Source organism: Mustela erminea, chromosome 1 (assembly GCF_009829155.1).
Source record: "Mustela erminea isolate mMusErm1 chromosome 1, mMusErm1.Pri, whole genome shotgun sequence".
Classification (NCBI taxonomy): Eukaryota; Metazoa; Chordata; class Mammalia; order Carnivora; family Mustelidae; genus Mustela; species Mustela erminea.
This window is the reverse complement of record NC_045614.1, coordinates 219,902,872-219,921,923: the sequence shown is the minus strand read 5'-3', so window position 1 is coordinate 219,921,923 and position 19,052 is coordinate 219,902,872. Positions and strand designations below refer to the sequence as shown.

The window sequence follows — 19,052 nt, the reverse complement described above, 5'->3', positions numbered from 1 at the left end:
GCCCTGAGTCGCCTGGGATTGGAGCCTGGGCTGACCTGAGTCTTCCACCCCGGAGGACGTCCCCCGACCCCCTCCCACCGAGGGTCCTGATCTCCTGTGCTGCTTTCAAGGGAGCCGGCCCCAGCCGGGTGGGAGGGTCCCTCCGCCTCCATGGTCTGGCTCACAGGGGCCTGGCGCCCTCCCTATTCTGCTCGTGTTTGCACGGGGACAGGGGCCGGTCCCTCCTTGCTGTGACCGGTGGTTAATCAGCAGCCCAGCCGGTGGGAGGGCCCGGAGGGCGGATAAAGGCGCCGGCAGGCAGTGCTCCTCCTCCCCTGCGTCTGCCCTGGGAGAGGAGCTCCAGGATCCAGGCCCAGACCATGTCCCAGCTGGTGGAATGTGTCCCCAACTTCTCAGAGGGGAACAACCAGGAGGTGAGTGCAGGGGCAGCTGGGCACAGGGCTTGGGGCAAGGAGGAAGGGGTGTGCTTGGCCTGGGGTTGGGGGGTCTCTTCTCTGGAATGAACTGCCTCCTGTGGTCGGCCCACGGGGAGGAGCCCCAAGAGCGCAGGGGCTCAGAGCGGCTGAGCAGGGGTGAGGAAGAGACTGTGGGTTGCACATTCGGGCAGGGGTCCTGGCCCTGGGGCTGGGTCACGGGGCTGTTGAACCCCAAACCTTATCGGGTGGGCTCTGCTATTCTCTCCATTATCTCGGAGGATGCTGAGGCCTATGGAGCTGGTGCAGGCCACTGAGGGCCACGGAGCCCCTGCTCCCGACCACGGGGCTGTCCGGCCACCTCAGAAGGTTCTGGGCCTTTGGTGCCCCTCCCCTAGCGCAGCTGCTACCACTGGGGCCCACTTGGGGGGCCAGGGCGCTGACCCTCTGTGACTGTGGCCTACGGGTCGCCTTTGTGGAGCACCAGCAGCCCCTCCACCCAGCTTCCGATCCCTGCCTCAGTTTCTCCCGGACGGTGCCGCCTGCTTCCCTTTTCTTGAGCACAGCTCAGTGCAGGGCCTCCCTGGGCTTGTGCTCTTGGAGGATTTCCCAGATGCTCAGCACCAGCTCCTGAGGCCCACGTCTGGGCGGAGGTTGGGGGCGGCAGGAGAGGCACGGCCACGCCTGAAGCTCCTGCTCCTCCTCCCGTGGGGAAACTGAGGCACCGGGTCGGGCGTTCGTCCGCAGGTGATTGATGCCATCTCCCGCGCCGTGGCGCAGACCCCGGGCTGCGTGCTGCTGGACGTGGACGCCGGCCCCTCCACCAACCGCACTGTCTACACGTTCGTGGGGGCGCCCGAGGACGTGGTGGAGGGCGCCCTCAATGCCGCCCGGGCGGCCTTCCGGCTCATTGACATGAGCGAGCACAGAGGTGAGGGTCCTCCGCACGGGGTGTGGGGCCCGGCCGTGAGCCTGCCCTGGAGGACCCCGGAGACCCTGCCGGTCAGGCGCACCCACGGGGTCACGGGGCCAGGCTAAGGTCCGTGGAGCCCCCCTCTGTGTTTCGGGGTGCCCAGGAGCGACTGGCAGTGAGGCTCAGCCATCCCGCACGGGCCTGGGGGGCCGGGGGGTCAGGGAGCAAGACTCAGAGTCCGGCCTGTCCGCAGCCGCAGAACCAAACACTTCTGCTGCGGCAGGCGGGGTCAAAGGTCGGTGGACAGGCCAAAGGGCAGGGGCTCTGGCCGCTGGGGGGCGGGGGAGGTCAGGCCCCTGTGGGGGTCAGAAAGCCCGTGTCCGAGCCAGAGCTCCCGGGGCGGGGGAGGGTCAGCGTGTGAGGAGGACGCTCCGGAGGCTGCGGGGAAGGGAGGCGGCGGGAGGCGGTCGCACCGGCCTCTCAGCTCGGCCGCGCTGACCAGGGCTGCGTGGCTCTGAGGGGAGACAGGGCTTTCCACTGAGGCCGAAGTGCTTGGCGGCTGCTCCCCCCCGGTCCCTGGGGTCAGCGGGACCAGCCGGCTGTGGGCATGGATGGCAGGTTGGGGGCAGGGAGGCCGGGGTCCACGAGCCCCCCGAGCCCATGCCCGGGTCCCCCGGCTCCCGGCCACCCTTCCTCAGCCCCCATTCCGTGCAGGGGAGCACCCTCGGATGGGCGCCCTGGACGTATGCCCCTTCGTCCCTGTGAGGGGTGTCAGCATGGACGACTGTGTGCTCTGTGCCCAGGCCTTCGGCCAGCGGCTGGCGGAGGAGCTGGCTGTGCCAGGTGAGAGCCTGAAAGGGAACCCCGCCGTGGCAGGGGCTCCCCCTCACCGCCCGGCGGCGCCCGCGGGTTTTCTGCAAAGGGCGGGCCCGGTGTGCGGTGTTCCCGGCCGCGGGGGAGGCCCAGGTGCCCCACGAAGCCGAGTCCCTGCTTCCTAGTGGCTGAGCTCCCTTCGGGGAATTAACCGAATCAGGAAATTATTAACCTGACACAAACGGAGGCAAGCAGGGGACAAGGTGTGTGCGCAGCGCAGGGTCTACACTTGCAGGGCCCGGGCTCGGGCAGACAGGCCCAAACTCCACCCCTGCGGTTACAGGCCAGTGTCCCCTATGCTGTCACCGTTGTTGGGGGGACACTGGGAGTTGGTGGTGAGTTTTGTTTTCTTCTCTCTGTGCCGCTTAATTTGTGGTCCTATTTATCGTACAATGAAAATACTCTTTAGGGGACGCCTGGGTGGCTCAGTGGGTTAAGCAGCTGCCTTTGGCTCAGGTCATGATCCCAGCGTCCTGGGATCGAGACCCGCATCGGGCTCCTTGCCCCGCAGGGAGCCTGCTTCTTCCTCTGCCTCTGCCTGCCACTCTGTCTGCCTGTGCTCGCTCTCGCTCGCTCGCTCTCTGACAAATAAATAAATAAAATCTTTAAAAAAAAAAAGAAAATACGCTTTAGAAAGAGAGAATAACATGGTTCCATCCCAAACATCTACTTCTAACTCTTAAAATCTCGGTGATCTCTTTTTGGGGGACATCTGGGCAGGGGAGCAGTGGGGGGGCCTGCCCTGCCCCTGGTGGGCAGAGGAGTGTCCAGCCGTGACCACCTGCCCCCATCCCATGGGGTGCAGAGAGATGGGACCCGAGGGGGGGGGAGGGTGGCCGCCCAGGCTGGGGCTGGCAGTAGCGGCTGCCTCGTCTTTCCGCCGGGAGTGGGGGTTCTGGGCAGCCCGCCGGCTGGGACCCTGACTGGCCAGACCCCTTGCAGTGTACCTGTACGGGGAGGCGGCGCGGACAGCCAGTCGCCGGACCCTGCCGGCCATCCGGGCTGGGGAGTATGAGGCCCTCCCTGAGAAGGTGCGCGTCTCCTCACCAGGGTGGGCGGGGGCAGGGCTAGACCCGGGAAGGGGGGGCGCCCCCCTCCTCTCCTGACTGGGCGGGGCGTCCCTCCTGCGGGGGACACCGCAGCCTAGGCCGAGTCTCCCCACAGCTCAAGCAGGCCGAATGGGCACCCGACTTCGGCCCCAGCTCTTTCGTCCCCAGCTGGGGGGCCACTGTCACGGGGGCGCGGAAGTTTCTCATTGCGTTCAACATCAACCTGCTCAGCACCAAGGAGCAGGCCCACCGCATCGCCCTCAACCTTCGGGAGCAGGGCCGTGGGAATGACAAGGTGAGCAGCCTGCGTCCCCGAGGAAGCTGAGGGGCTCCCGGGACAGAGCCCTGCTGTGGACCTGCTGGCCAGCCCAGCCTGAGGCCCCTGACGAGTGGGTGAGGAGGGGGGGCTCCGGCGTTCGAGGGGGCATGTCCACGGCAGGAGGCACGGCTGGAACTACGGGTGGAATACTGTGGTATTCCCATTCTAATAGGAAAACGGCTGCTGAGCCCCAGGTGCCCCCAGGAACTCCAGGGTCCCCCAACCTCCGGGGGCCCGGGGCCCTGACCCACCACGGGCTGTCCCCTAGTTTGAGCACTGGTCTTGCAGAAAGTGTGATTTGGACACACAGACCCAGGGACACCTGGTGAAGGAGGTGGGGGGTGACGTCTTGCCTGTCAGCGCCCCCCGCACCCCCCCGCCCACCCCAGGGACTTGGGTCCTGCCAGACAGCTGAGGCCCCAGGAGCCTGGCTTCCTGGCAGCGCGGGCAGTGGTGTGTAAGCGCGACCTACAAGGAGGGAGAGCCCAGAGGCTTCTTGTTGTTCCTGCGGAGTTCACGGGCGGGAGGTCCCTGCTCAGGTGGGCCGCGCCAGCCCCAGGAGTGAGGAGTGGAGAGCCGGCCCCTGGGTTGAGGGAGGAACAGCAGGGACCGAGCCCAGGAGTTTATGGGAGGTGGGGGTGGCCCAGGCAGGCTCCCAGGGCATGGTGGGGGCGAGATGCTGGCCTGTGCCTGTGCGGGGGCCTCAGTTTCCCTGTGGTGGGCGGGTCTCCCCCCAGCTGGCACGGAAGACGACTCTGGAGCGTGAGGAGGGCCCCCAGTCGGCCGGCTGGGCAGCACCGCAGGACCCGCGGGCCATGGCGTCTGTGCGGGGAGGGACCCGTGCAGCCAGCTTTGGGGGGCAGGGTGCAAGTGGGTTTCCATGCAGGCGGCAGGAGGGGCTGGGCAGGGCCCGAGCTGAGGAAGACTTTTCCTTTGCAGCCAGGACGCCTGAAAAAGGTTCAGGGCATCGGCTGGTACCTGGATGAGAAGAAGATGGCCCAAGTGTCCACAAATCTCTTGGACTTTGAGGTCACGGCACTGCATACCGTCTACGAGGAGACCTGCAGAGAAGCCCAGGTGAGCAGGACATGCGTCCCCTGCTGGCTGTGGGGGTCCCTCTCTGCAGGGGAGCAGAGTAGGTGTCCCTGCCAGCTAGGGTGAAGTCCCTCCAGGTGAGCAGGGCGGGTCCCCAGGACACCCTTCAGGACACCTGAAGTCCAGCTCCCGCAGACACGGATGTCACTGGACCCCTGCAGGAGCTGAGCCTTCCGGTGGTGGGCTCCCAGCTGGTGGGCTTGGTGCCTTTGAAGGCCCTGCTGGATGCCGCCGCCTTCTACTGCGAGAAGGAGAACCTCTTCCTCCTGGAGGAGGAGCATCGCATCAGGCTGGTGAGCGGGGCTCCCGGTGGGGGCCAGTGGGGAGACGGGAGCAAGCCCGAGGCTCTGGGGGCAGGCCGGGGGCACCCTGTCTGCCGGCCGGGCCCCCTCCTCCTCCTCTTAGTGTTGGTGCTTAGATGACATCGCGCTCTTAGCGTATCAGGGGAACGGTGGCAGCTTTCTCCATCCTCTAGAAGATGTTCGGTCTTGCCAAAGCTCCTTGGAGGGGATGCATGCCACCTGCCCCCAGACCTTCTGGTGTCTGTGCTGGAGGCAGGGGGTATGCCTGACTCCTGCGGCCGCCCCGTGCCCGCTCTGGGACGCGGCTGTGTGGGTCCGTCCGCGGACAGTGACGGGTTATTTAGAAGCTGGTGCCATTGTCCCAACTTTAGCTGGCATTCCTCCTCAACGCGCCCGGGATGGATTTCTCTGAAAGAGTTTGGTGCTTGGGTTTGTGTCTCCTGATTCAGCAAACACATCTCTGCTTCTCGGCCTCCACGCTGTTGCGCGTGGTTAGTCTCTCCAGCTTAAGAACGTAATATACTTACTCCTGTCTTTGATTTATTGGTCTTAAATTTTTAAAAAAAATTTCACCCGAATTTTCAAATGTATAATTTAATCTATCAATTTTTGTCAGTGCACTGACAGCCTGCTGTGCAAATGAGAAAATAAACCTACTTAGCATCGACTTACATATTTTCTTTCTTTTCTATTTCCTGATTTTTCTTTCTTTTCTTTCTTTCTTCTTCTTCTTCTTCTATTTTTTTTTTTTTAGCTACAGTAGTTTTTAGTGGGGATGGGCAGCTCTTTTGGTGGTTAATTTTTTTTTTCAATTTTTTTCTTTTGTAGTAAAATACACAATTGGCATCTTAACCATCTTTTAGGTATGCAGTTGTTGATATTAAGTATGTCATAATGTTATGTAGCCGTCATAGCCCAGGATGGGTTTTTCGGTGCCTGCCAAAAACTACCTTAGGGTTCTGAGAAGGACTGCACTGATTCTGTGCATCGCTTTGGGGAGCTGTCTTAACAGAGGAAGTGTTTCAATCCATGAGCATGGGTTTTCTGTTTATTTACATTTTCTTTAATTTCAGCAATGTTTTGTAGATTTTATTGTACAAGTCTTTTACCTCCTTGGTTAAGTTAATGAAGGCCCAGCTATTTTACTCTTCCCGAGGCTACTGTAAATGCAGTGGTCTCTGCAATTCCTTTTTCAGAGAACTCTCCCTAGTGCATGGAAATGCGTGGACTTCTGTGTGTTGACTTGGCGTGCTGCATCCTTGCCGAATTCATTTATTAGTTCTAGGTGGTTAAATTATGAAGTTTAAGTGACGTACTTCAATTCTTTTGCTCCTTATGAACGTCGACAGTGTCTGTTGTCTCCTGGGGAAGACAGGCGAGGTCATCCGTGCGGTCCTGTGAGAGGTCGTCGTCTCTGCTCTAGACTTACGTTGTCGTATCACTATTTTCACGAGGTCAGTTGTCTGACATTTACCTTCTGTAAATGTTCCACATGTCTTAAATACCCACAGACATGGAACCTTAGCTCTGTACACAGTCGAGGTCATCTCTGTTCCTACTTGTATGTTGCCTGAACCTCACCGTCAAGCAGATTAAAAGAAAAAATTTATTTATTTATTTGACAGAGAGAGATCGCAAGTAGGCAGAGAGGCAGGCAGAGAGAGAGAGAGGGAGAAGCAGGCTCCCCGCTGAGCAGAGAGCCCGATGCGGGGCTCGATCCCAGGACTCCGGAATCATGGCCTGAGCCGAAGGTAGAGGCTTAACTGACTGAGCCCCCCAAGCACTCCTGCAAACACATCTTTACCATCTTCTGGAATCAAATGACCTGTGGGAGGTCTAAGTCTGCCTGGTTATCTCCCCAATCTCCAGGGACTTGTTTTACTCCCTGATTCCTGAAGGACTCCTGTGTCCTCGAAGTCCAGTAACTTCTTCCCCGACACTCACTGTGGTTTTCTCCAGCCTCGCTTCTAAGCTGCTGATACGGTTCATGGCCAGGTCTGTTCTCCTTCTAGCTGTTACAAAATTTTGTGTGAATTTTGTATGTTGCTGTAATTCTCTGCTCGCGGCAAAGGTGTAGGAACAGTACCGGGAGTCTGGAACGGTGCCGGGGTCTGGAACGGTGCCGGGAGCCCCCTCACGAGCTCCCCACCGTCCACTGGTTTGCATCCCCCCGTTCACTGTCTCATTCTCTCTGTAACCACACATTGTCATGTATTTTTTTGGACCACTTCAGAGTGGTTAAAGGCATTGTACCATTTTACCTCCAATTGTTCAGGTTTTATTTCTTAAGAACAAGGACATTCCTCTTGCACAACCCCAGTACAATAATCAAAATCAGGAAATTCAGCATCAGTACAGTTCTACCGTCTAATCTGCAGACCAGAACCAAATTTCGCCCGTGTCTCCCTCACCCCCACGGAGCTACTTATCCTCTCGCCCGGGGCCCAACCCCACGGCAATCCTTCGTTGCCTCGACTTCTGCTGCCTTTAGCTGCGAGCAGCTCCCTCTGCCCTTGCCCTTCAATGACCTTGAAGTAGTTTAAAAGGAAAGGAAGTGGCTTTGCGCAGGTCAGACGACTTCTGGGCTTGTGGGCTCCTGGCGGGGGCGGGAGGAGGTGGGATGTGCCGTCCTCAGAGCCCAGGTCAGGCCGGTCCTCTCCCTGCTGCCGGGTCCTTGGTTCAAGATGCTGTTACTCCTGCAGCTTTTCCTTTTGTAGCGAGTGCTCTGGGGACCGTCCTGGAAGATATGCAGACGCCCTGTTTCTCTGGACATTCCAGCCGTATGTTTTAGCAGCCAGTAACGGTTTTCTAACTTGACCCTTTTTTTTAAAGAAAATGCTTTCATTTCCCCCCCTCAGGAAACACAATTTATTTACAAAGTTTAACAAGTAACGTGTACAAGTATTAAGCAATGCATGTTTTTATTTATGTTACAAATTTTAAAAAATGCCTTGACTAGTTTCAATGCATTGCCTTTACAGATATGTATTTTTAAATAATTCTTTATTTAAATTCAATTTAGTTAACATATATGTATTAATAGTTGCTGGGGTAGAATTCAGTGATTCATCAGTGCTCTTTCCATCACGTGTCCTCCTGAATGCCTGTCCCCCCAGTTACCCCATCTCCCACCCCCTCCCCTCCAACAACCCTGTTTGTTTCCTGGAGTTAAGTGTCTCTCACGGTTTGTCTCTCTCTCTAACCAGAGAGGTTCCCTTCCCTGTGTCCATCTGCTTTGTTTCTTAAACCCCACACACGAGTGAGATCGTAGATTGTCTTTCTCTGACGGACTGACTTCGCTGAGCACAGTCCCCTCCGGTTCCATCCACGCCGATGCCAAGGGCGGGACGTCTCCCTTTCTGATGGCCGAGTCACATTCCGTCGTGTAGACGAACCCCGTCTTCTCTGTCCGTGCATCTGCCGACGGACGTCCGGGCTCTTCCCGCTGTCCGGCTGCCGTGGGCGTCGCTGCTGTGAACTCTGGGGGGCAGGGGCCCCTTCGGGTCACTCCATCTGTATCTTTGGGGTAAATACCCAGTAGTGCGATGGCTGGGTCGTAGGGCAGCTCTATTCTCAACTTCCCGAGGACCCTCCGTGCTGTTTTCCAGAGCGGCGGCACCAGCTTGCGTTCCCGCCAGCCGTGCAGGAGGCGCCCCTTTCTCCGCATCCTCGCCAGCACCTGTCGTTTCCTGATGTGTTGATTTTAGCCGTTCTGACCCGTGTGAGGTGGGATCTCATTGTGGTTCTGATTTGTATCTCCCTGATGCCGAGGGACGTGGAGCCCTTTCTCATGTGTCTGTTGGCCATCTGGATGTCTTCTTGGCAGAAATGTCTGTTCATGTCCTCTGCCCATTTCTTGATTAGATTATTTGTTCTTTGGGTGTTGAGTTTGATAAGCTCTTTATAGATGTTGGACACTAGCCCCTTATCTGTTATGTCGTTTGCAAATATCTTCTCTCATTCTGTCACTTGTCTTTTGGTTTTGTTGACTGTTTCCTTTGCTTTGTGCCAAAACTCTTGATCTTGAGGAAGTCCCAATAACTCATTTCTGCCCTTGCTTCCCTTGCCTTTGGAGACGTGTCTAGAGAGAAGTTGCTGTGGCTGAGGTCACAGAGGTCGCTGCCTGTGTCCTCCTCTCCAATTTGGATGGATTCCTGTCTCACATTTAGGTCTTTCATCCATTTTGGATCTATTTTTGTGTGTGGTGTAAGAAAGTGGTCCAAAGCCATTCTTCTGCATGTGGCTGTCCAATTTTCCCAACATCGTTTGTTGAAGAGACTCTTTTCCATTGGACAGTCTTTCCTGCTTTGTCAAAGATGAGTTGACCATAGAGTTGAGGGTCCGTTTCCGGGCTCTCTCTTCTGTTGCATTTCTATGCGTCTGTTTTTGTGCCAGTACCATACTGAAAAAAAATGCCTTTATCTCTCCCACATTTATTTATTATTTTTTAATGTGTTTGATGCTCTCCTGTATTTCTTAACCTGTCATTTTATATTCTTTCCCTGATAGTTCTGATATGTGCAGTCTTTGAAGGTCTGATTTTGCCAATTGCTACAGCTGTTGACTTTCTCACAGTGACGTGCTTCTTTGTGATTTTGTGATTTTTGATTGTGCGTGCATGTTCTTTGCAACTTTATCTGTGGTAATTTTGGACACTTGGATTTTAAGTTCGGATTTGCCTCTGTTAGGTCTGGGGCACCTGATCACACAGGGGCCCCCAGACTCAGCTTGGAGCTTTGGAACTACACAGGTAGAGAGTTCTGTGTGGACTGTGGCCCACACCCTCTCAGCGTGGCTTGTGGTTAGAATTCCCAGGAAGTGTTTTTTCTATTTCGCCAAAGGGAAGGCAGAAACTGAGAAGTATCCTTCAGTAGTTTTTGTTTTTGTTTTTTTAAATCTTAGTTCATCGTTGGGGAGGTCACCTTTCAGGAGCCTCCAATCTGGCCTCATCCTTCAGGACTCGAGACCTCCCTGCTCATGAGGGGCTGGCAGAGGCTCTCAGATGTCCCAGGGTGGGCCCAGCGTATCATGAGCAGGCCTGTCTGGTTCCATTTTGGGTCATTTCTGGCCTTAAACAAGCGCCTTTACTTTCTGCCAACTTAGCGAGGCATTTAAATTCATGTTTCAATGTCTGTCTTTTTGAGGTCTTCTGGGCCAGGACAGCTTTGCTTTATTGCTTGTTGAAGACCTCTGGTGGGCTCTGGGGAGGTGCTTTTACCCACCTCTGTGTCCTCGGGGAGACCTGCGGGCCACCCCCGCCCCTGGGGACTCTGCTGGCTTGTTTCTGTCAAGGAGCACCTGCCACTTGCCAGTTTTGTGAACAGCCTGCTTGGTGCAGGATGTGCTGGACCAGGCCACTGGCCCACAGCTCAGTAAAGTGTTTTGAGCACATTTTGGTGGAAAAAACTCTAATCTCAAATGGAGATTGTTCCAATGTTAGTTTGAATTTAGGTAAAATCCATTTTGCCTCATAGAACAAATCTTATGTTTAGATCAGTCAGGCAGCTCCTGGGCTTTAAGAGTTGTGAGAACTGACCCCCAAAGCATAAGGAATCTTGTCCAAGGGGCTAGTTTTGTAGGTCCCTTTCAGAGATGGGCTCAGTGTGCGGTGCTGTTTGTTGGACGCCTGTGGCATGGAATGAAGGCACCTCCTCTCCCTGGGTCGGTTTCCCAGTGGGGAAGATGGGGGGGCAGTCTGAGGGGCGGCCTGCCCTGGGCTGGGGGCTTTCCCAGAAGCGGGCGCTCACAAGCTCCTGGTGGGTGGGCGTGCGGCCTGCTGGGCTTGGCTCCCCACACACGGGGGACCAGAGCAGGGACGCCACCGTGACTCAGGTGGGACCCCATGGTGCAGTGGCCTGCCTCGGGGCTGGGGGGCTACATGGCTCTTCATCACCAGCCCCTCCTTCCAGGTGGTGAGCCGGCTGGGCCTGGACTCTCTGTCCCCCTTCAACCCTAAGGAGCGGATCATCGAGTGAGCATCTGCCCCCCTCCCCAGAGACCTGCTGCCGTCCTCCCAGAGCCTTCTGTGTGGTCACTTCTCCATCAGCAAACACCAGGGTGTCTGTGCCAGCCACGAGGCTGGGGGCCAGTTGGGGGGACACAGTGAGACACGTATCATCATGGGGCTTCTGCGTGGTCGTGGCCACTCTGCACCCTGGGACCGTGTCCCCTCCACCATGTTGGAGAGGGCATGTGTGGGAAGAGGCGTGGGGTCAGGGGCCAGGGTCTGAGCCGGCCCTGCCCTCACTGCCTGGCGGTAGTGACCCTGGGCCCCGCCCTCTACTCCCTGTCTCCCGAAGCCCCATCCCCTGGCCCTGCCGCCCACACCCCCTGAGTCTCGCTGGGCCGGCCACTCCCCACAGGTACCTGGTCCCCGAGGGCGGGCCTGGGCAGAGCCTGGCGGACAAGCCCCTGCGTGCCTTTGTGCGTGAGGTGGGCGCCCGCTCCGCGGCCCCAGGGGGCGGCTCCGTGGCAGCAGCCTGCGCAGCCATGGTGAGTGCGAAGGCGGCTCGGCTGAGGACGGCCCGAGGGCGCCTGGCCTGGGGTCCCGAGTCCCACGCACGGTTCCTCTCTGCCCAGGGCGCCGCGCTGGCCTCCATGGCCGGCCTCATGACCTACGGGCGACGCCAGTTCGAGCACCTGGACGCGACCATGCGGCGTCTGATCCCGCCCTTGCACGCGGCTGCGGCCGAGCTGACCGCGCTGGTGGACGCCGACGCCCGGGCCTTCCAGGCCTACCTGGTGGGTGCTCAGAGGGACCCCACCAGCCCGCGGGAGCCCGGGGGAGATGGGGTCAGCGGACGGCGGGGGCGTCCCCCGGGGGTCACGGAGAGCGGGCGGGAGGGCGGGCGCCGTGGCAGGCACAGGGGTGTGGGGAGCAGGGGAGGCTGCAGGGAGTGGACGGCGGGCGGCCGCTCTCGCCCCCCTTCCCACCCCTCCACGCCCGGGCGTGGGCCCGCGCGGTCCTCTAGGGCAGCGGCCGGGTGGGGTGGGAGGGAGCGAGGGTCCGCCGGGCTCGGCGCCCCGTCCTCAGCTGCCTCTGAGTCCCGCCACTGGGCCGGCGGCCGGACCTCACGACCCCGGCCGGACAGGCCTCGGAGACCCTCAGGGGAGCGCCAGTGACTGACGGTCTCAGAGGCTGAAGACTTTCCAGCCACCAGACAAAGAGAGGACACGGGGAGAACTGGGAACGCTCCTCGCGACAGGCCGGTCAGGTCGGAACCTGCTCTCCCACCCGAGAGGGAGGCTGCGTGTCCGGCCGTGGGGGACAGGGAGGGGGCGTAGCTCAGGAGGAGCCGAGACGCGAGTCCAGGACCGAGCCCCGCCATGCGTCTGTGTCCCAGAGCCGTTCTGGTGGGAAGCTCCGGGAGACACGTGAGCTCAGGGCCACCGGCTGCACCCCAGGCCACAGGCAGAGCTGCCTCGTGGGCTGGACTTCACTAAAGGGAAGTCAGGGCTCTGACGACCACCGGTGACCTCCAGGGCATGCCGTGTACCCCTAAGGGAAGGCTGTATCCAGACAGGAACCATCAGAGTCTTGCCTGGAGCTAAAACCCACGGCCTCTGGGTAGGAGGTAGAGAGACTGGTCACCTTTTGTGTTTTTATACTTAAATTTCATTTATTTGCTATTTAAAGTAGGCAAAACCTTCAGGTGGTTCCAAATTCACAAGGACAGGAGGATAGCGGATGAGGGGTCCCTGGGTCCTGCCTCCTGCCGCACCCCTGCATGCCCCAAACAGGCACATGGGGCATGCACCCTGAGATGTTTATTGTATTGACATAGATCCAATTTGCCTTTTTCTCCTCATTTCTTGCACAAATGGCATCACATGCATTCTTGGGCTTGTCACTTGACGTTCTGTTAGAGATCTCTCTATATGGGCGCTAGACACAACACACACAGATCTACCCTGACTTACAGTGGAGTAGCGGCAGATACACCCTCCATAAGCTGAAAATACCGAAAGGCAGATATGCATTTACGACACCCAGTACGCAGCACATCACAGTTTGTCCGCCTGCCTTCAGCTGCTGAGAACACTTCGTCTGCGACAGCTGGGCACGACCACCTTGCTCTCGGACTATCTTATGAGGGAGTGTTGAAAAGCTTCTGTACTGACCAAACACCACATCCAGAGTGACCCACAGAACAGCAGTGTGACCGTGCGGCTGCCTAGTCTTGGGATAGGACCGCCCATCGCTAGTCTGGGCAAAGACCCACATCCCAAGTTCCAAGCACCGGTTCTCCTGAACACATGTCACTTTCACACCACCATGAAGTCAAAAACCCTCCGTCGAACTTGTGTAAGTCCCGGACCGTGTGTGATGTGTGGACGTCTGGGTCGCAGCACCCGGCCAGCCCCACCGGGGCACATGGGCCCCTTCGTCAGCACTGGGGACGCTGCTCTGTGCACGCCTCTGACGTCTATCACCGGGCATGCATGGGGCAGCCTGTGGGGGTGATTCGTAGAAGGATTCCTTCCCTGAACCCCAGGCCATGCACGTGGCAGTCGCGCCGCGGTCTGTGTCTTGGTGGCCCCGGTGGCACTGCTCCCTGACCATGGCAGGACCCTCTCTCGCACTTTGCCCAGTGGTGTTGGGTGCCTTCCGGGAGAGCAAGGCTCCCTTCCCTCTCAGACCTCCCTTACTGCCGGCGCCACCTGGGGCTTGGGCTGCACCGGGACCAGGCTCCACTCGGGACTTGGGCTGGCTGCCCCCCAAGCGGGTCGTGCCGGTTCCCGACGGAGCAGCCTTGAGTTTTCTGTCCTTGAACCCGGAGTCTCCCTGCTCCTCCCGGGGCACGTGTCGTGGTTTACGGGGCCTCCCCGGCCTGAGCTTACTGAGTGTCTCCCGCAGCGCTTCCCAGACTCCTGTGCTCTGGTGACTGGCGGACGTGGAGGGGCATTGAGGGGACACGGAAGGCTGGCCGCCCCAGATTGGAAACGGGGGGATAAGTAGGAAACACCCGGAGGGAAGTAGAAAAACAGAAATCTAATCAGAAGGGAAGGCTGGCCAGCGAAGGTCTTGTTCAGAACGACGTGGAGACGCACCGTGGACAGTGACCCGCGTGAGGGGACACAGTGCTTTGCCCTTCCCGGGCCAACAGGAAGGTACAGATCTGGAAAACAACACAGAAGCGTCCTTGTCTTGTGCCAAAGGCAGAAGCGGTTTCCAGATGGGGGAAAGCAAAGCTTGGGGTAACCTAAGAGCGGCTGGACGGTCGTCCTCCGAGGGATGCCGCCGCGACTGTGGAAGGACGGCCGGTGGAAACCAGACCGGCTCCACGCGTTGGAGACCCCCGAGGCTCGGCTGAGGCGGCCTCACGGGGACAGGACTAACACCCCGCGTGGGTGAGGACGGCCTGGAGAGGTGGGCGCCGCCCTAGAGGCCCGGGCAGCCCCTGGGAGGCTCGGATGGTTTTGTCCACCAGCAGGAGTGGTTACGGTGCTGATCAGGGAAGTTCCAGGCGGGGCCGGGGCTCCCTTGCTCTCAGGCATGTTGACATTTAACCAAATCCAGAAAGGACACATCCCCCCGCCCCCGCCCTGCCAGGCCCTGGGCCCCTGCAGACGGGCAGGATGGGGCTTCAGAGTGTCAGGGAGAGGCCTGGACAGACGCAGGCGTGTGGCCGGGGGGCCGTCCCGTGTAGGGGCCCGCGTGACCACTCGCGGGAGGAGGCCTGAGCTGGTTCAGGTGAGAGAGGACAGTGGACACGCAGCTAACCCTGAGACCCCGTGAGGGTGGTGTCGTCTGACACAAGCCGTGATGGGAGCCCGGCCCCTGAGGGCGTCCCCCTGCAGTTCCTGGAGCCTGCTGGAAACTGTGGCCCCTGCAAAGGGCTGCTCGGAGGTGCACCCCTGCCCTGCAGAAGTGCTGACCCCGGGGGTGGGGGCGTGGATGCTGCCCGGACTCTCCGTGTGGCTCCGGGCCATGGCCGCTGCTCACCCCACGGGTTCTGTGATCTCTCCTGGCAGGAAGCAACAAAGCTGCCCAAGAGCACACCTGAGGACAGGGACAGGTGAGTGTCGCGGTGGCTGGGGGGGAGGCGCCTCGCCGGATGGTGGACGCCCAGGGCCTTGACCTTGGAGCCACCTACCCCCCTGCGGCGCTGTGTTTGTGACGGAATAATGACGGCCCCGTTGTCCGCCCCGGTTCTGTCTGTCTGGGTGGAGCTGGGGGGCAGTCCACGTGGCCCCTGGGTGTCCTGCACCCTGACCACCAACCCCTTGGATTCAGGCGTGCGGCTGCCCTGCAGGAGGGGCTGAGGCGGGCGGTCGCCGTGCCCCTGGCGCTGGCAGAGACGGTGGCCTCGCTGTGGCCGGCGCTGCAGGAGCTGGCCCTGTGCGGGAACCTGGCCTGCCGGTCGGACCTGCAGGTACGGGGCGGAGGGGTCGGGCTCCTGCCGCGGGGGAGCAGCGCGGAGGGTCGTGGGACTGGAGCGCGTCCCAGGGGGTCTTGGCCAGTCTCAGCCAGCAGAGCCCGTTTGTTGATCCCGTTTGAGGAGTTTCAAGAGTGGGAAGCAAGGGCTTCCGCTGAGCCTGCGGCGTGGCAGAGGCAGAACTAAGAAACCAGGCGCCGCCCTCAGGCCCTCCTGGCCACCCCTCCTCCCGCTCCCTTGTTCTCTCGCATTCCCTCCTCGTGGCCCCTTGCCCTTCGGAAAACCCCGAAGCCGGCCCCCAGATGTGCACACGGCGCCCGGGGCACAGTCGGGGACATGGAGTGGGCGGGGGACCTCTCAGCCCGCGCGGAACACCGCAGCTGTGGGGCTTCCCAAGAAGGACAGCTGTGCGCCGGGTCTGGTCCCGCGGCTCCTTCCCTGGGCACAAGTGGCTCCTGCCGTTCTGGGTTTGTCCCTGGCCCCGTGCTCCCACCGGCTCTCCCCACCCGTGGCCCGCACGTGGGAAGCCAGGAGGAGACCCCAGGAACGTGGGCTGTAGCCCAGGCCTGAAGCCGGGAGGCCTCACCTCCCTCAGGACCCCGTTTTCTGCGCCCAGAGGAGGACGTCAGGCTGGGGTTGTCTGGAGGGCTGGGCTGGAACCCGCCGTTCTGCACGTCCCTGCTGGGGCCTCCGCTGGCCCTGTGCCTCCTGGGGACCCCTGAGGCACTACTGATGAGGCGTGAGGGCCCCAGCCGTGGCCCTGGGGGACGGAGGGGGTGCGGTGAGTCCGGGGTGCGGCCGGCCAGCTCCGTTCCTGGCGCCTGTTGCAGGTGGCGGCCAAGGCCCTGGAGACGGGCATGTTTGGGGCGTATTTCAACGTGCTCATCAACCTGAAGGACGTCACCGACGATGCGTTCAAGGACCAGGTGAGCGGGTGAGGCATGGGGGCCGGGTCGTGGTGGACCCGGGCGTTGTCCTCAGGGCTGCGGCTCTGCAGTACGGCTCTGGGGAGCATGTCCATCTGATGAGACGTTCCTCTGGCCTCCACGGGGGCTGCTGTCCTCCTGGGGCTGCTGGAGGTGGGGGGGGCAGCCGTCATCTGTACCTCCACCTCCCCTCCTGGGGGGCTCTGGCTGGGGACTGGGGAGGCCCCATGCCCTCACCGGAGCCGCACCCTGGCCAGCTCGAGCCTGTCCACCATGCTCACCTGCCCAGCAGGGCCCCCCAGGGCTGGGTCCCCCAGCATAGGCCCTGAGTGCTGGCAGCACGGGCCCTCCGAGAACAGGGGCCAACCCACGAAATGGCCTTAGCTCCAGCAGCTGTTAGGGTTTTGCCATGAATGGCTGTGGAGGTGACTGTGAGGGTAGGCGAGTCTCCATTTTAAAGTGTACAGCTGGGCATCTTGCACACTCACGACGTGGGACCACCGCCTCTGTCATGTTCCAGAATATTCTCTTTGCTCCGAAGGAAGCCTCCCCCCATTAGAGGACCCTCGTTCCCTCCCCAGCCTCAGACACCACTCACCTGTCTCTGGTTTTGTGACAGTCTTGAAAAACTCACGGCTCAGAGTGAAGGCCTTTTTGGGACTGAGCTTGGGTCTTAAGGGAAGTCACTGTCCACCAGGAGACCACGTGGGGACTGACTTAACAGACGGGCTGCGAGAACCCACTCTGGGCTTGAGGCCACAGCCCAGCCCTCTGCAGTGGTGGCTAATGTGGGACGACTAGGAGGGTGGGGGTCTGGGCCTGGTGGTCCTCCCACTTCAGGACAGAGAGAGGGACCCTCCCGTCCTTGCTGAAAGGCCTGTGAGGAGTTGGGGAGTCCCCAGGTCGGGGGCTTGGGGTCATCCCAGAGAGGATAGGCCAGGGAGCATGGCCAGAGGGCACAGGGAGCTGGTAGGGGGCCTGGGCTGGCAGGTAGGTGGTGGGCTGCAGGGGCAGACTGACTGAGGCCTGGGTCTGGGCCTGGGGGTGTGGCATGGGCGGGGGGCACACTGACACCTGGGCCTGGGGGTGCGGCATGGGCGGGGGGCACACTGACACCTGGGCCTGTATCTGTCAGACCCGCCGGCGCATCTCCAGCCTCCTGCAGGAAGCCAAGACCCAGGCAGCGCTGGTGCTGGAGAGCCTGGAGGCCCGGCAGGAGTGACGGCAGGCGGGAGACTGCGTGGACTCTGCCGCCCTCAGTGCCCCCCCCTTCCTGGAAGCCTCCACACACGGTCCCTCTGGGGCCCAGAGTGGGCGGAGGCAGGGGTTGGGGTCCCATTGGGGTGGCAGGTTCACCCCTCGTCACTTGCTGCTTTTAGTAAAGTCATGACCCACCGGTGCCTGTGTGGTGTGTTTGGGCTGGAGGAAGGGAAGGGCTGAGCTCATGGGCAGGAGCTCGGGGACCCCGAGGTGAGTGAGCACGGGGAGAGGTGGTCAGGCACATGGGGGCGCGGCACGAGGTGACACACCGGCTCCGGGTCCCACGGACGCGTGTGACATGCTGCTGGAGCCTGAGCCGGGCCCCGCGTCACTGGGAGCACCCAGGGCTCAGGGCAGGCGCCTGCGGCTCGGTAGCCCTGGGGTCATGCAGGGGACAGAAGCCCCCTGCCTGATGGCAGCGCTTCCCCATCCAGTTGCAGGCAGGAGGTGAGGCCAGTACTGCCTGAATCGTGGGGGGCTGTGGCCAACGTCTGCTGCTCTGGGGGCGCTGGGGATTCCTGCGGAGGGGACGCGTTCCCCTGACTGGCTGGGAGGTGACAAAGCATCAGACCTGGGGCTCACAGGATGAATGGACCCCGGCCACAGGCTTCTCTCTCAGCAGAAGTCCGGGGGCCAAGACCCAGCGATGTGGGTCCCAGTAGGACAGCTCCCCTGTCTCCCAGCCCACAGCCCCTCTGCCTTCTCCTGCACCCCCCACAGGGCCTGGTGGCCAGGACGGGAGGGGGTGTGCTGGGGGAGCCCCCGGCTCCAGATTCAGATGCTGCTGCGAAGCTGGCCATGTGGCTGAGAGAGGCCCGGGAGGTCCGAGGTAGGAGCTCCAGGAGGCGGAGGGCAGCAGGGGGTGGGGCACGAGGTCGCTGGGTCTGGCCCCATCGGGGGCACCCAGGAGGCTGTGTGCAGGTGCTGTGTTCCCCAGGCAATGCCACCCCGGGGGCTTTGAGCCCTGAGTGAGTGTGGGTAGTCTCTGCCCCAGGAGGGCCTTGCCACCGCCAGCCACAGGCTGAGGTTTTCCCGCTTTAGTCTTCCAAAATAGGCAACGTGTCAGGTGCTCCCAGACAGGACTGACCGGGCTCCATGGGGACACCTCGCCACCCCGTCCCCCCAGGGCTTTTCACCCCTCCTCCGGCGGTCGCTGTGTTCTTTCGTACGACTCCACGTTTTTGCAAGCAAACACAAGCACATGCGAACGCACATCCCTAATTCCTCCCTCACGCGTAACGAGAGCAGGCTCCGGGCTGGGTTTCGTTTCTACTTCTCAGGGGCACCTCTCTTAACGGCATTTAGAGAGACTCCTGCTCAAAATGGGTTTTATTCACTCTTCCTTTCCCATATTTCTTAACCATTTCACTGTGAAATGTAAGAAACATTCAGAAACCATGACCAACAGCTCAATGATTTATGACCACGTCCTGGGTGACCCTCCCCCGTCACATAATCCCCCCAAGTCCCACACCTGCTCTGTGGTGACCAGACCCCTGTTTTCCTGTTGGCCCATTTGGGAG

The 19,052-nt window shown here is 60.4% G+C and overlaps 1 protein-coding gene across 3 annotated transcripts; it reads left to right on the top strand.

Moving 5' to 3' along the window:
* The first annotated feature begins 294 nt into the window (after nucleotides 1-294).
* FTCD (formimidoyltransferase cyclodeaminase) lies at nucleotides 295-17,667 on the top strand. Of its 3 annotated transcripts, none has more exons than XM_032357768.1 (14): nucleotides 295-413; nucleotides 1,194-1,344; nucleotides 2,041-2,169; nucleotides 3,142-3,230; nucleotides 3,364-3,543; nucleotides 4,507-4,644; nucleotides 4,824-4,955; nucleotides 10,874-10,935; nucleotides 11,327-11,456; nucleotides 11,544-11,705; nucleotides 14,940-14,983; nucleotides 15,202-15,340; nucleotides 16,174-16,269; nucleotides 17,405-17,667. In XM_032357768.1, the coding sequence occupies exons 1-14, from the start codon at nucleotides 360-362 to the stop codon at nucleotides 17,489-17,491; spliced, it is 1,593 nt and encodes a 530-aa protein (XP_032213659.1). In that variant the 5' UTR covers nucleotides 295-359; the 3' UTR covers nucleotides 17,492-17,667. The 3 variants fall into 3 exon arrangements, with proteins under 3 accessions (XP_032213659.1, XP_032213650.1, XP_032213640.1); XM_032357759.1 differs by having other exon boundaries at nucleotides 1,147-1,344; XM_032357749.1 differs by having other exon boundaries at nucleotides 303-413; nucleotides 1,161-1,344.
* The last annotated feature ends 1,385 nt before the right edge of the window (nucleotides 17,668-19,052 follow it).

What these genes read in the sequence shown, in the direction of transcription:
- FTCD (XM_032357749.1), top strand. Translation starts at nt 360, where the DNA reads ATGTCCCAGCTGGTGGAATGTGTCCCCAACTTCTCAGAGGGGAACAAC. An exon ending in AGGAGCATCGCATCAGGCTG is followed by an intron (nt 4,956 to 10,873) that starts GTGAGCGGGGCT and finishes CCCTCCTTCCAG; the next exon opens with GTGGTGAGCCGGCTGGGCCT. An exon ending in GGGCCTTCCAGGCCTACCTG is followed by an intron (nt 11,706 to 14,939) that starts GTGGGTGCTCAG and finishes CTCTCCTGGCAG; the next exon opens with GAAGCAACAAAGCTGCCCAA.